At 26.8% G+C, this 17,989-nt stretch overlaps 1 protein-coding gene across 1 annotated transcript in view; it reads right to left on the reverse strand.

Moving 5' to 3' along the window:
• Window positions 1-230: 230 nt before the first annotated feature.
• The window catches only part of LOC111642560 (Down syndrome cell adhesion molecule-like protein 1 homolog), a 106,037-nt gene continuing 88,278 nt past the window's right edge, over window positions 231-17,989 (reverse strand). Inside the window, exons 26-30 of the mRNA XM_023388919.1 lie at window positions 8,526-8,695; window positions 7,904-7,985; window positions 5,735-5,839; window positions 2,439-2,537; window positions 231-936 (exon numbers count right to left, since the gene is read on the reverse strand). Coding sequence (XP_023244687.1) covers window positions 887-936; window positions 2,439-2,537; window positions 5,735-5,839; window positions 7,904-7,985; window positions 8,526-8,695 — 506 coding nt within the window. The 3' untranslated portion in view covers window positions 231-886. The remainder of the gene's footprint in view (window positions 937-2,438; window positions 2,538-5,734; window positions 5,840-7,903; window positions 7,986-8,525; window positions 8,696-17,989) is intronic.

The following is a 17,989-nucleotide window of genomic DNA, read 5'->3' on the forward strand; positions in this document are numbered from 1 at the left end:
CTATTTTCTACATTTATGATGTTTGGATAAGTATTTCTGATGCTATAAATTTTCGAGTAGTATTTTTTCCCCTTTGAAACATAATAAAATGTTCTTTTGTGTCTCAATGGAAAGATAAAAACAAAATTCCACCGAATATATATACGCTGTTTTAACTTTTGTATTAATAAAATAGTAATTTTATGTTGTTGAGAAGTGTTTTATAAATCAGAATAAACAGACTCACTCGATTTATTTTTTAAACAATCTGTATTTTAAATTGATCCCAGCAATAATTAAAGACATCCTCTTCTCAATTCTGGTCATTCATGCTCTCAATTACACCAAGGATCCTTCATGCCTACATTCATAAATATGTTTACTAATATTAAGGACAATATAGGAGAATGAAGGCACTCGAAATGTTTGAAGTCTTGGTGTACTAATCTTCCAAATTCTTAATTTAACCATGTTGGGAATAAACTATACAAGGTAGACGTGTTTCTTTTAAAAAATCAGTTCAGAAGATGTCTAAAGTATTTTTGTATGAGAGACGTCTAATTTCTTCATATATTAGACGTATATATACATATATATACGACTAACTAAGTCGAATTTTTTTGTTTTGTATAAATTTTTCTCACGACAAAGAATTTTTTTAACAAACAGGTACGGATAAGGAAGACAAGTAGATAAGGGTTATAACCTTCCATCAAATTCTAATCGGTGGAAAGTCGGAAGTAATATTCAGAAGTATTTTCATTTATATATATATATATTTATATATCTTGCTTTCTCGATCCGTCCATGATTTAGGAAACGTTTCCTTTGTGCTCATACCCGTAAAACAACACACACAAATGTCCATGAATGATATTTTTTCCACATTAATATATGAAGATTTCTCTTAAGAATTTCGTATAGGCTTTGATTCTCTTGACTTTTTAGAAAATCCACCTGCAGAAAAAAAAACACAATGAGTAAATATTTTGTTGCATTTTATATATATAAATATTACGTATAAATTTAATGTTTTTTTTTAAACACCTCGTATTAAAACAATGTAAAAATTATTTAAATTAGTAATCAAATGCAAGAATCTAAGGGTTTAATTTTTAAAATGGGCCCAAAGCATGAATACTTTTTTCCCCTTAACTATGAATAAAAGATTAGCTCTTCTGGCATCAAGAAAAACCTGCTAACGACACGTCTGTCATAATGAATGTTCCAGTACCAGAAGATCGATATTTGTAATCTTCTCTTATATTATCTTCGTCAAATTACGAACCTTAGATCTACATTTTATTCCTTTCTTTTCAAAGTTGACTGAAGGAAATACGATACCTAAACTATGTTGTTGGCTCTGTACAACCATTTTAATTTCCCCCGAGTTTCTATTTTTGTTCAACTGTGTTCTTCTCTAATAACTTTGTCTTAATAGAGATCTTTTCATGAAATTTCTTCGTGCCCTTTTTTTTCTGTTATAAATTTAAAATAAACGAAAGAAATGTGACATTTTTTTCGGTTTTATAAAATTCTAATAGACTTGTATAATAATAATAATAATAATAATAATAATAAATTCAAAATAGTTTATATAATCGAGAATAAATTTCTTTTAAAAAATGCCAAATTTGGTAATGTTAAAAAACTAAAAAGAGATTTAAAGACTTCCGAAAAACATTAAAAATTTTTAAAGTTTTAGAAAATTAAATTAAATATCTTTTAAGTAAGTTTATTTCTTTCTTCATATATACTATTATCTAGCAAACTTTTATTTTTTATTTTTTTAATTTTCGTTTGAAACGAATGGTAAGGGAATGAGATTATTATCATTAAAATTTTATAAAACATTGGGAGTCGTTCAAACGTAATCAAGAAATGGGCTACTTACTGCGGCTAGAAACTCACAATTTTAAAGATTGCTCATTGAAGTCAAATGGCAATAAATTTAATAGAGAAATGTGACCGACTTGCTTTATCTGAAAATCCTTACTTTCGACGTTAAAAGTATGCAAATTGATTGCACTAATGGTGTTACTTTAGCAGTATATTATAGCAAATGACTGTTTAATAGACGATTTTAAAATGGAAGAAAACAAATCTGTTGTTTATAGGTTTCTCCAGAATAGGAATTCGTGACTCGGTAATTTGATTTAAACACGGAAAAATTCTTGCAAATTAACTCGAATTTTATAAATTGAATACATTATACAGAAATATAAAAAAAAACATTAAGAGAATTAATTTTCTAAAAAGAATTCGTAGTTGAAGAATGCATAAATTCACAGTTTTTTTTTTTTTACTTTTTTTACAGCTGCTATTATACCAGTGGTAACCAAGCCTAGATGCATGCCACAAATGGCACTCCACATTTGGAATTACGTATTGATATATCTGCATTTCAAAACTAAAAAATAACAACAACAACAACAACTATTTGATGTAAGCTGACTCACATCTATATTCCGGTAGAGGTGACAGGGCAATTTTGGCACTTTGATATGGTTTCATTTCACATTGTGGCACGCCTGAGATAAAGGTTGGCCACCACTGATCTACACAGAAATAGAGAAACATGGTATAAACATGTAATACTGCCAAATTTGTCTTAAACGGAAATTATTAATATAATAAACATAAATAAAATTCTAACACAACTCCACAGAAAAACACTTAAACGACGATTAGAGGAAGTTTAACACTTACAATTAACAAAGATCATAGTTTTCGTCAGTCAGAGAAAAATATTTAACATACTGAAACTGTAATTATGTTTTAGAACTAATACAACTTTTTTATTGATTTTATGTAAAATTAAGGTGTAATTAGTATAATTTGTACTATTTTGAACGTGTCACATTCTTACGTTTTGTCATTCTTTGTGGAATTGAAAGATGAGGATCATTATTAAAATTCTTACAGCTTGTAATTATCGTTACTTCTCACTAATTGAAGATATTAAGCTTACTGTCTTACCTTCAACCATTATATTTAGATTATAGTATAAGTACAAACAGAATAGATACATACAGTCAACAAAAAATTATTGGCATGACACAAAATTTTTATTTTAATAGACAAAACAAACAAAAATGTAGTTTAAAACTTAGAATATGTATGTACTGTACTTATTCTGAATTCTACAAAACAAATACCATCGAAAATTATGCAAAAAAAAAAAAATTATTGGCACGGTGTCAAACTTTGTTATACAAACATATAATGTCTAAAACATAAAATACTAAAAGAGTTCCAATATTGTCATATTGGAACTCTTTAGTATTTTGTAGAACTTTTTTTTTCTTTAATACTTGATTGCAACGCCTGGGCATACTTTGCATCTAGTTTTTCACAGACTTTTGGGCCAATTTCATTCCTTGCCAGTTGTATTATCTCTTTTAACTCAACTTTTCTTTTTGGATTTTCTCTTGGTTACTTTTCTTTTTATTTCTTCCCACAAACGTTCAATAGGATATAAACCTGGTAACTGATCATATCAACCCAAACTGATAACATTGAGATTTCAAATATTCTTTCACTACCTTAGGTATATGCTTCGGGTCGTTGTCTTATTCGAAGACAAAAGTTTGTTCTAGTCCCAACTTAATGGCTGAAGTAAAAAGATTTTCGTGTAATATTTTTAAGTATTGTTGTTTTCTCATGGTCTCATCAATAAACACCAGATTTCCAATTACTTTGCTGCTTATACATCTCCCACACCATCACCGAACCACCTCCCTGTTTCACAGTTGGAATAATACACATATGATTAAGTGCTTTTCCTTTTTTCCTCCAGACTTTTTTAGTGCCATTGTGTCCAAACAGATCAAAATTACTTTCGTCAGATCCCAGAGTACTTTGAAATTAACGAAAATAACTAGATTCTCAAGATACTTTTTAGTCCACACAAATCGTTTCTTCTTGTTTTGTTTGCTTACGCATGGTTTATTCCGAGCAACTCCAGCATGATAACCAAATTCATGCAATCTATTTCGAATAGAATAAGATGTACACTGACATTATCTTCTATTTCCAATTCATTGGCTATTTTAACTGCACTTTAAAAACATCGTTTCTCAATTTCCTCTTGACCACTCTGTCCTTTGCCGAATTCATTTCCCTCTTTCTTTCTCTTCATGTTTTATTTTTTTACTTTCCCAATGGATTTAAACTTATTAACAATATTTCTGACGGAAGACTTTGGGGCATTCCAAAGTTTTACCCAAGGATATACCACGTTTAAATTGTCTAATGACACAATTTCTAATGTCATTAGACCACTCATATTTTTTAGAAGCCACGTCAAACAGAGACTTAAAAATTGTAAATTATCTTTAAACAATCTTGCTTCTTTCGTTCTTTACTCAAATAATCCGCTGTTCCATCTTTACAGAGAGTAAAAACGAAGAAATCAATAATACCGTGCCAATAATTTTTTTCCATAACTTTCGATGGTGTTTGGTTTTGTGATCTTTTTAAAGATTGTTTAGTTTAAAATAGAAATACGTAAATGCATACAAGCAGAATACGATTTACAGTATACAATATATAAGTTTTAGAAAGTTTGGAACTTTACTTTATTTGTTTCGTCTATTAAAAGTGAAAAATTTGTGGCGTGCCAATAATTTTTTTGTTGAATTTCTGTATGTGTGTGCGTGTAAATTAGTAGAAATCACGCTCCAAATATTGCTTACTCTAAAATTCTACTTTACTATATTTAGAGAGTATAAAATCATATGAAATATTCTTTGTTTAAGCGAATCTGATGGGTAGAAGCGCCAGCCAGTCGCTATCATTCGTTTTACAGTCGCGACGACGCGTCTCTACGCGCTAAAGCGTAAATAGAGCTATTTTATTTGATTTTTTTTAATTATAAAATTTAATATTTTAGTTTTTATATTTTTGATTATACTTAAAATTAAGTTTAAGACTTTTTACTGCTTTATCATTTTGAAGTGCTATTTTTAAAGTTTTTAAAAGTTATATTTCGTTGAAATAATAATTTCTAGGGGAAAAAATAAAATTAATTTTTTAACGACTGTACAGTCAAATATACGCTCTTAAACATATTGTAGAACGTGGTAAGTGTGCGAAAGAGCGATAGAAACCCATTGGTAGTGCTATAAAAAAGAAATTTTCTTGACTCTTATCTCTGTGAATTTGTGTGGTATCAAAAGCTTAATGGTTGTGATCCATTTGATGAAATTTTTAATGATGTTGCAGCATTTTGCCACCAGAAAATTAATGACCTATTCTTTCTTCTTACTTCGACCGAAAATTATTCTGCTTACTGATTATTTAATCTGTATATCACGCTCTCTTCGTAAAAAAATAAAATAAAATAAAACAAAAAAAGTATGAAATATTGCGTGGCTTATAAATAATTTTACAATTTTTATACTTTTTTAAAAAATTATTTAATTATGGATCAATAAACAAGATTCGATACGAGTACACATCATTCAAAATCCAATTGATTTGAGAAATTTGAAACTCTAATCAAGATGAATTGATGCATGAATGAAGCGCATTATGCCATATATCAGAAGCATTGACGTATATACGTGATAAATTATTATTATTTAATTAGTTTTATACAATTTTCAAGAAGAGATTTAAGTAAATTTTACTCATTTAAGACTCGAAAGATTGGGGGAAGTGGTGAAATGGTTTCTTATTCTTCTTATTATTGTCTGTATGTTTTAAACTTTATAGAATAACAGAATATAATTAGACGATTAGTTTAATATACCTGAAGATCTTCTATCCGAGTCCAATTGTACTATCATTCCGGGTTCTTTTCTTGTTATGGACGACTGCGAACGGTAGGAAGACTCTGTATCCATAGAAAATCCTACTAAACAGAATAATTATTTAGAGAGTAGCCATTATATTTAAAGAAACAATAAATATAGAAATTAGATATTCGAATTAAACTATTTACTTAATAGTATTTTAAAAATAAAATCTAGTAAGATAAACAATAAGATGTCGATCTGTTTTTAATCATATTCATCTTGGTGCCAACCCACCATGGAGGTCGGGTGATGACAACCTCGAAAAATTCCTAGGTCCTTATAGTGGCAGGCTAATTTACCTTAACTTTTTGGGCTATTTCTTTAATGCTGCGCTCTTTCTAGGATACACTGTTGCCCAAAGGTCAAGTTAATCGTACTTCGTGTCCCATATAGACTTGTGAATACAAATCGTAATGCATTGAACAAGAATGAACTCATTTTGAAGAATTTTTCTGAAGTTTGGAATTAGGAAAATATTACAACAAGATAATAATTGAGTTTTTACACTTTTAAGCAATCCTGTATATTTCAGTTATGTGTTTGATATTAAATATGTCAAATATTTAACATGAAATTCTTAATTTATCAATTATTTATCCTTATAAAAATATAATGTAATAAACTTATTATTTACATAAATTTTAAATAATGTATATAATAAATATACTTTTATAAATGTTAATGTAATTATAATATATCATAATTTTCTTGTAGTATTGAGTATTGATTTTTTAAAATAAACGTACTTTTTATTGCATTTCTTCATAGTAATTTTATTATTTGGTTTATAAATATATTTTTGAACTGTATAGTATGTAATCAATACTTTCAATATGTGAAATTGTTTATATTGAATAACCTTAGAATTAGCAAAACATCATAAAAATAATTTAAAAACATAAATGACAAGTGTAACATCCTGTTAACAATTGAAGGATTTTACAAATTCCAAGTAGTTTGTCATTAAACTACGTTGTAAAGTTTGATAATATTTTATTTTCTGACCATTATATTTTTATATTGAATAAAATTATTAATTCTGTTGATAATGCAATGCGCCTTAAGAATTATATAATAATATAATTCTTCTCAGAACTTGCAAATCGTTAGGTTGGAAAATATATTAATTTTTTAATTATAAATGGCAATGAGCATTAATGATGTTAATGATTAATGATTATTATATTACATTTAGTTTTGTAAAAGGAAATAGAATTTAGATATTTTAATATTAATTATGTGAAACTTTTTTCTTTTTTACTTAATATTCGGAAGTAAATTGTAATTAAATCATTATTAAACGTATCAATTATCATAATTCCCAAGTAATCTGCGGATCAATGGAAATAAAATTATAAACCACAATACGAAAATAATACGAATTTAGTCGTTCTTTCTTTGTCGATTTATATATATATTAATTCGAGAGAAAATTTCATTTTTATTTACGAGAAATTAAATTGAGAAATTAATTAAATTATAAACGAATTTTATTGACTTTTACCATTAATTTAATTAATAAAACGAATCAATAAGGAGTAGTCAATAAGCATTATTAAGTGAAACTATTCATTTTGTTAAACAATTAAAATTTTTTTTTATGATGATGATTAGAATAAAACACTTTTGCTAATGACAAGTCGAAAACATAAATATTAACGTAGATTTCGTAAAAAAATTAATTGGCATCTAACTGTCTGAATATAACAGTAAACAATAATCGATATCATCGTCACTTTTTCCAATCTGGATATTCTAACTTAAAGCTTTTAAATTACTGCTGGGGGCATTAATCATTATATATATTCTTAATACAAACTGCGGATGAATGCTTCTAGTACAGAAAAAAAAAGAACAATTTTACCTTCGGGTTATAAAAATGAAAAGTCAAAAAATCAATTATTCTTTCTAGTGCATTCTCTACCTGTCTCGTTCATTTAACATCTTTTGAAGCGTATACCCTAGAGAGGGAATTTTCGTCAAAATTCTGTCATTTAGTGTTAAATAAAAAGAATATTTTGAAAATAGCTTTAGTAAATGCATTTTGCTTCACATGAATGAATATAATTATAATTTATTAGCGAGTAAATTAATATTAAATCATTTAGAATCTCAATAATTACCAGGGCATTGATAAATATGTGCGTCTGATCGAGGTGGTCTTGGTGTTCTTTTAACTGTGGCATAAAGTGGTTCCTCCTGCAACTGAAAATATCATCGTTATAGTTAAAATTATAATACGTATTATTAGCGAAAATATACTCTGGTCATCATTAACTGAAATTAAATTTATTTTTATATTAATATCCTAGGTCTATTAGTTACTTTTTAGTGTAGCTATACATTTTTCTTACTATATAAAGCAATTAAATTTACTATAAAAACTATATAAGGCAGCATTTTTATAGCTGAATCGTAGAGTTTTAAAACAAATATACTATTTAATTTAAACAGAAAACGACACTTAATTATCTAATGTAAATAGCTTATACTGTTTATTTAGTTTATTCGTTTTTATGAGTACACCAGATGAAGAATTTTTGTAGACTTGACATAAATTTTAATTTATTTGAAGCTGAGCTCTTATCCAAAATTAAAAATGTAATAAAACAAATAAAAATTTTCCTCAAAGTTAAAATTTTATTTCAACTTTATTAAGTATATACATAAACATTACTGACTATTTTTAATTAAAATCGATATAGATATTGAAAAATATTATCAAGAGGTTTATATAAATCCTACCTGATGATAACCCGAATCCGTTCCATCGTCGGTTGTCCTACCAGAAACCTGTGTAGTAGCATAAGGTGTTGGATAATAAGAGGATCCAGAAGAATGCTTCTTCCTCTTTTCTAAGTCTGATAATGGCATCATTTCTTGACCAGATTTCCTTGTGCCATAAGTCATGCTACCTGAACCCCAAAAGAAATATTACATTTTGAACTCTTTCTTGCAATATTTTATGGTATAAAAGTATATAAATGCCAATTCTACTCGTATAAATAAACGTCACAATAGAAATTATAGTAAACATAAAAATAATTTAATTTAGTACCACTTCCATTTTGGTATGATTTAATTTCAAGTTTTTCTTCATTTCTATGCATAAAAATGTCAAAACATATTTACACGAAAATGCATTAATCAATGAAGTCAAAGCAATTTTATCAATAATTGCTTTTAAAAAATACTTCCCTTCTCATTATCGTAAGAGATATATGATTATATTTGATTGCTTGTGAAATGATAAAATTTGACAGATTATTTATAATATGCATTAAAAATAATTGCAAAATGAACAAAATAATTAGAAGAATATCTCAAAATCGATCTCCTATATCTCTCCAATGGTATAGATTAATTAATATAATTACAGAAACTTCAGAAATTATTTCGGTAGGAAAATTGAAAACTTTTTTTAAAAAATGATATTTTTTTATAATAATACATTCGAGCAGGCTGACAGGCAGTACGATGAAAAGAATTAGAAGAAATTATAGTCACGTTTCGTGTTTGAAATGCTTTTCATTAGCGGATGAAACTAACTGAGAGAAAAATTTATAGCAAACAATTCGTGTAAAGGGGGTTGGCATTAGCCTTGCAAGAAGTACTTCAGTACGACAATAAAGGACTAAATGATGATGCCTGAATTCAGTCGGATGCAGATGGCAAAGAATGGAAGAGGACATAATAGGCAGTGCCGGGAAGCATCTGCAGATGGTCTGACTGTGCATTCAGTGATTATCGATTGATGGTCAGAAGAGGAGAAGAAAAGTTGAGATCCGGTGATCAGACACTTAAGTTAGAGACATGGAAAGTGTGGAGCGACTTACAGTCGTGCTGAATGAATCTACTAGCCTCTATGAACTTATATGTGAATGGCAGATAATATTACGGTTGTTACTTTAATAGTTATTTGGGATTAAAACTTATCGTCTATTGTATGATATCTTGACGTTTTATATCGATTCAATTATGATCTAAAATGTATATCTTCTAGAACGTAACAGAGATTTTTTTTAAATGTTCTAAATATTTAATTATTATTCAAATATCTTTAACTTTAAAATATTCATTAAAATTTTTGAAAAATTAATCGCGTTATCTTGTTCAACTTTTCTAGTAAATTAAAACAAAATAATAAATCTAAATACTGTACTTTTTATTATAATAATCTGTACAAAACTAATATTACAGAAATTAAACGAAAATTTCATTCTTTCTGAAATATTTATTATTTTAGAATTATAATAATTATTGTAAATGTATAAAATTGATATAGTACTTTTTCCTTAGTGCTATTTTCCATATCTTCAGCTTCTACAAATATAATTCAATAGAAAATATAAAGATAATAATTCCGGTATCTTGCTGACTCTTCCATATTTATGACTACATTTACCGGAACTGACTTGATTCGTAAGAAATAATTATTGGGTAAATAAACAATTTATTGTCTGAGTTTTGAATGTTGAATAATAATTTTTCTAAATTATTCAAAATCTCTTTAAAGTTAATAATAAAATAAACACACTCACATCTACATACACACACATATATATAAATACATATAGGCCTATGTTTATTTATTTAAAATTAATTTTAAAATGGTTAATAATTTTAGAAAAATTCTAATAAAATATAAATATCATATAATAAAGTTTCAAATCCCATAAAACGCATCAATACCTCTTAAAATTTATTCAACATTTTATAATTTTGTAATTCTGCATCTTATTATTAGTACAGTATTAATTTTAGTTTACCCAATAATTTTCTTAATTTTGTATTAATTTCTTCGTAATATTTGTATAAATTTCTCTTGTATTCTATAGATCATTAAATAATGATAATAGTCATACTTTATGAATGCAGAAGTCTCTGCAAATCTGATAGCAAATCATCAATGTAAAGTCAACATCTTTAAATATTTTAATTGAAAGTATTTTGTAAAATATATATAAGATAAAATACTAGAATTATGTTATTGGAGACAGAATTATCGAATTTATATATCCAATTATTTGAATACAGTTGTATCTTTTCCTTCTCGTTTGTTAACTTGAATTTTCTTTGTAATGATTGTTACTGAAATAAATGTTTTAAGATACGCATTCACTATTAAATTTCGAGTATAATAAACTATTAAAACTATTAAATTTAAATTATTTTAAGTGCTGATTCAGTTAATATTTATTTATTTATTAATAATTATTCTTCTGAGAGATGATTCGTAAATTATTTTGAATTCTTTGAAGAATATATATATTTTTAAATATTTTAATTAATAAATTGTTTAAAACAACTTTAAATAAATGCTTGTTTATATTAAAAGAATCGTCTAAGGTTTTAATGCTTTATCTTAATAAAATCGAATAATTTAAATTGTTGAAATTTTTTAAATAGTAGATGATTCAGGAATAAATATTTAATGTAAATAAATAAATACAAAGTAACCTTTTCCTTTTATTAGTATTTAGCAATTATTAATAAGCATATATACGAAATTGTAACCTGTTTTTCCTTTTGGAAAATGATTTGTTGCATATTTTTCTCTTATTAATATCTGAATAAGTCTAAAATATACTTTCTAAAGGCTACTACTGCAATAAATCTATCATGCATCTCGGAATTTATACAGTACAAACGATATCGATTATAAAAACGATTTTAAAATGATAGTTCTATTTAACTGTAGTTTTATAATAACTTTCAGTTCGATTTTATATACGAATAAGTAAGTAAAGTTTATTGTACTAGGTGTAAACCTGTTACAAAGGGGGTTTAAAAGGGTATCCAACCATAGTTGGTTTGTAATATAATACATTAATTCCAATATAATCTACATCTTGCCAAAAACCATTGACATTTTTCAGTGTAGAGACTTAAATATATAACTTCGTCTATCATAATACTCAACTATAAAAATCTTTTAGACAGATTNTTTAAAAGGGTATCCAACCATAGTTGGTTTGTAATATAATACATTAATTCCAATATAATCTACATCTTGCCAAAAACCATTGACATTTTTCAGTGTAGAGACTTAAATATATAACTTCGTCTATCATAATACTCAACTATAAAAATCTTTTAGACAGATTACAGAAATCATTATTAATAAATACAATTTATAACTATATGGAAAATTATTGCATAAACTTATCATCGTTGCTCTTAACCTGTGTATTAATCTTACCAATCACAGCTTTCGTCTATGACAGGAAATTGAGAAATTTTTTAAACTATATTATAAGTTGCTGTCTTCTCTTTATATAATCTTATAGCATAGATATATATAAGAGCAAATACACAAGCACAAAACCCTTAATATCAGAATATATTGTTATTATATTATATCTCACAAAATTACTCGTATTACAGCTCTCCTAGATATCTCGACACAAATAATTTCAAAAACATTTTATATCTCCTGAGAGCTTTGATCTATTATACACTATAAAATCATGGAATTTATTATAGATTACTTGTCAAACAAAACATTCAATAGTTGTTATCATAAGGAATGAACGTAGTATAAATATATTCTTTAAATCTTATTTTCATGATTGTAACAATAATATGACTAATACTTCTATCCTTCTATTTATCTACCACTTCGAATTGATAATCGTATCCTATTTAAACACCACTCAATTGAAACACTTTCTCCAGGTTGATATCGTATGAGTATTTTTGTTTATCCTTAATGTAGTAATCGTCTCTTATGATTATTTTATTCCCATTAAGTTTTTCCTCTTTGATTGTTGGTAAAAATTTTTATCTCTTTATTCTTGATCTTTTACATAGATCTGTGGTGAATATTATTTTTTCCTCTCCTTTTTACTGACCTTATCTCCCTTTCTCTAAAACTCTCTAAATCAAGTTTCTCTCATATCAATGAAATTTTTACTATTGGCGTACTTTTATCATTAGTTAGTCTAACAACACTTTCTATACAACTGTTAGATATTCCCAAATCTTTTTCATATACTGGTTAATTTCTTTAGCATAATCATGTGAATTAAACAGAAAATTAATAATTATAATGTTCCTTTTATTTTTCGAATTCTATCATTCCTTTTATTTGGCAGTTGTTCTTAGATATTACTTCCATTTCTTCTACTTTTTGAGATAATTTTATCAACTTCCCATGAAAAAAATTATTTTCTCCTTTCAGTAAATTAACTTCTGTTTTAATTTCTTGTATTTCAAAATGCAATTGTGAAAATTTGTCCTGTATTAGTTCATAAATCGATTTTAGTGTGGTCTACCACGCCCCTTCTTTGCAAGACCGTTTGACTCACTTGTTGCGGAGAACGGGGTAAGAGACCTGATTTGGGATTTGGTTCTATCCCAGCAGTTAGTAATAAAGATGTTATTAATTGCTAATTACTAATGAGTAATTAAGTCTAAGGGTAGTCTATTAAAAAATATCCACTTCCCTGAATTAATCATTCTCATCTATTTACAGCCTTCCAATTTTCCAATACACAACATCAAGCTCTACTCAAAAGTCCGCCAATACCTCCCTCGATTTTATATAATAAATAAATATTTAGTAATCGATCATCATATACATTAAACAAATGTTATCCAATTACGATAATACTAATCGTATTTATCCATTTTTGCGAATAACTGTAGCAGTACTGATCATATATATATATTTAATGTAGAGTGTATTATAGATATAGTCTCTTAAACATAATTACTGTATTTTCTTTTGTACTGTATATAAAATATATAAGATAATCTGCTTTATTTTAAACATTTATATGAATTATCTATTATTATTGTATCTATGTTTTTATCCACGGTACATGTTTATTTTGTAATTAAACGAGACATTCTACAATCTCCTGTCATTTTCAGAAACTGCATTATATATACACTATATATATACATAATATTAATTACATTACCTTTATGTGTGTGTAATGTAATTAATATTATGTATATATAGGGGAGATCGGGGCAAGATCGGCATGTTAAGCTTTACTTAAATTTTGTGTAATAAATACTGCTGTAAACTGAAAAAAACCTTTTGCATATTGTCTATTGGAATGTTACCTTACTATACATCTGGTTAAAATCAGTTTGGACATAAAAATAATTAAAATAATTACAACTTTACAAGAAGAGAGAAATTGACGAAGTTGCCCCGGGTATAGGGGCAAGATCGGCAACTTCTCTCTTTTTGTAAAGTTGTAATTATTTTAATTATTTTTATTAAAGTTGCCCCTGGTATAGGGGCAACAGTAATGGGGCAAGATAGGCACGTATATAAAATTATGTTATTAACAATGTATAAGTTGGAATTCACTATTAAAACAAAGAAATACAAATCCAACACCCATTTAATATTATTACAACGAAATGCAAGTTCAAAGACATATATACATGAATAACAAATGCAAACATGTTTTCATTTATCATCTGTTTGATTTTTATCCTTTGCTTCTAATGTGGCTTTATGTTGCCGATCTTACCCCGCTAGTCATGATTTCGAAACATTAAGTACAACCCTGAGAACAGAATGCCAAGCCACGATCTGGCCACGTGAATAAGTTGAAGTTACATCCTTCTAACAGGAAAAGTAACTTTCGTTATCATGGAATTATAACAAAACCTGCCAATTCAATATAAATGGAAAAAAAATATTATATGGAATTCAACGAAAATGAAAATTTGCTTAATAATTCAACTACGCTTGTTGGAGAACAATAAAAACACTACACTCAACAAGCCACCAATGAAACTCAACTGCCTAACCTCTAATCAAAGTTTTTTTTTAATTTGTTTTTTAAAAAAAGCACTTGACAAACTTGCCCCGCATGCCGAAGTTGCCCCGATCTCCCCTATAATTTTAAACAATTGTATGATTATATAATTACTAAAATGTAATTGAAATATGTTTTTTTTTTTTTTTAAATAAATAATACTGTAATGATTTTAAATATTTATTTATGAGATCTGAATGAAAATTTTTAACCATATAAATCAGAATTAATATAAATTACTTATATAAAGTATTTATATTTCTAAATTACTTATACACTTTATGTAAAATATAGAAACAAACAACTATACTTATAATTAAATATTAAATAAACTCTCGAATTTAAAAATTTGCTGTATAATATATCGAATTAATTTATAAAAAGAAACTGAAAAATTTTTAGGAAGTATTTTTAAGATTTTATTAATTTAAAGTCGTTTTGGTAGACTACCTTGTATACCCTTTTTATAATTAAAATAATATAAAATAAAAATATCATTTTTATCATAATATTTTAACATAATAACGAAATATTAATTATTTTAAAATTAATTACATAAATAATATACGTTATAAAACTTATTCTTTATATAATAATCATTAACACAAAACTATAATTAAGAACAGATTATAACGAGCAAAAATTTATTGTGACATCGTCACAATGCTGGGATGTCATTTTTAATCATATTTTTTAATTAATTTAATTTATAATATTCTCGATACAAAATCAGTCGTGTCTTGCCCCCGTACATCATACTTTTCCTGGTAAGAACAGAGTCACGCTGGTCATCTATGTAACTCTGTTCTGGGAAAAATTTTTGAATTGAAATCACGTGACTTCCGTTTCAGATCGGAAGCTTGTATGCAGTTAACCCTGGTCTCCTGCTCATACCCTTTACATAACTTTGCTCGTATTTCATGTATCTAATATTGTTTTCGAGATTAAGAACGGACAGACAAGCGGACGGACGACAGTGGGAATTTATAGATCTACAATTTTTCAAATTCAGTCCAATAATGAACAAATTCAGAATAATACAGCTCTTTAAATAAAACCAATTTTTATCCAAAACAAATACATTGAAACCTGTCCAAAACGGAACCTGAATAAAACGGAAACCTGCCTAAACGAGAAATATATTTAGTACTGTGTGATTCCAGTTTACACAGGTTTTACAGTAATCATATATAAATTAATATACTTTTTTATTTTTATGCAGTAAACGCAACTTATCGCTTGTGCAAACGTAATTATTTCTATGTATGACTTGCCTATAATAGCTTATGAAAGATAAATATTCTTAAAATTATAGAAAATTATATCTAGTCTGCAACGTTGCTTTAATAGAAAATTCGATACAGTATATCAAACAGATGTTAAAAATATATAAATAATTTCTTTCAATATTAGTTCTTAGAATAGATTAATTCATTATAACTTAAAATATTGTATGACCTTTTAAACACGGAAGAAATAATGAAATAACCTAAACCTGCCATACTATATTGGGTAAAATTTAACAAATGACTCGTTTCTAACTATTGTAAATGGGGAAAGTTTTAGATATAGTCTATATATATCTATAGTTTGCACCTCAAGCCGTTGCTAAATGTGTTTTCATCTAATAAGAAAAAGAAATGGAGCGGAAAAGAACAGTTTAGATCTTGTAATGGGTTAAGATCTATTGAGTATACACTAAATCCTGTCTCTTGTTTCGTGTGAAATTCTGAGGAAAATATTTATTAGGTACTAAAAATAACTGGTTTGGAGTTACACGGCTAAAATCAATGGAATGTCTGAAAATTAAACATTATAATTTCACTACTTTTGCCTTATGTTTGATTGAAATTAAATGTTGAAATTACAAAATGGCCGTCTTACATATTTATATTTGCTTTTAGTATTTTCTAATTGATAAAATATACAATGTTTTTAGGTATATGACTATTTTATAGACTTACATTAAGATCTTATCTGGGACGAAATAATTGTGCTTCTTTATAGCAGTACTTTAACACAATTAAAGCTAATTTAATAAAAATTTATATAAAATATAAAATCAGAATGCCGTAAAAACATTCCTTAAATATTTAATCTTAATAAAATAATATAAAAAATATATTTAAATTTATTTATTTATCCAACTATTGCAGGTTATAACAAACTCCAAAATATTAAAATGAATGCAAATTAAAAACAATACAGTATAAAATAATAAGAAAACAAAGTATATTATAAAAATAAAGCTAAGGTAAAACATTATAAATATATGGAAAAAACAATACATTATAAATCACGAAACAAGCGCTTCTTACAGTTGTTTATCTTGTAGATGTAGTGAGTGCAGCATCAAGTCCCTCCATTAAAAATACATCGTAATTAAAAAAGATTTAAAATATATTTTTATAAGAAATTTGCGTTTTTCTTTCTAGATTTATAAATTTATTATATCGACAGACGTAAATTTCCTTCAAAAATATCATAAATTATGCAATAAATCGATTCTAAAATATAAATTCTATTTATTCTTTATAGAAATTAAAAATATATATATGTATATAATGTANTATCAGGACAATGATGATGACGATAAGAGAGACGGATACTGGAAGTATTATCGTCATATCAAAGTAAAATGGAATAGTATCTTTATTGATGACTGTCTTCGGGGTAATGGACTCTGTAGAAAAGAGCCACTAGATTACAAAGAATATAAGATTTAAGCTGCTTAAATATTAATTAAACTTAGAAAAAATGAGTAAAAAATGCTATCATAAATTTAATTATTATGAAAGATATTCACCAAATATTGGAGAAGTTAGAAAACTATATTCGGTGTCGGTCGATCCTGCTGTGTTTTCGGCAATTATTAACACATCGTACCAAGTGTTGGGAGTTAAACCAGTTATATCTACGTGATTTTGTTCAGCTGGTACGTTTTCTGCAATCACTCTCCACATTGTTTCGTGTTTCTGTCTATATCGAATTAGAAAACCTGTCAATGGACATCCGCCATCGTGCCAACTATTCATGTGGACAGTTGCTGAAGTCGAGTTATAATACAGTCAATAGAGAAAATGTAAAAGTTTAAACATGTCAAAGAAACGAAAAATTGCTAAAATTTATATCATAGAACTGAAAATAATGCATTGAATTCTTGATAGAAGTATATATATTAATCAATTTATTGACATATAAATTTGTTTTTAATAAAATGAGTCATATTTTAATTGGGCTGCAATTTTGTAATAATTGTAGACCTATAAATTCTCACTGTCGTCCGTCCGTCTGTCTTTCCCTAATCTCAAGAACAAAGTTAGATACATGAATGACAAGACCAGATATGGAAACAGTAGAGGAACAGAAAGCCCCTATTAAATATATATAACATCTGATTCTAACCAAAAATCACGTTATTTC

This window comes from Centruroides sculpturatus, unplaced genomic scaffold (genome assembly GCF_000671375.1).
Source record: "Centruroides sculpturatus isolate CEXI.00-Female unplaced genomic scaffold, Cexi_2.0 scaffold3, whole genome shotgun sequence".
Taxonomy (NCBI): domain Eukaryota; kingdom Metazoa; phylum Arthropoda; class Arachnida; order Scorpiones; family Buthidae; genus Centruroides; species Centruroides sculpturatus.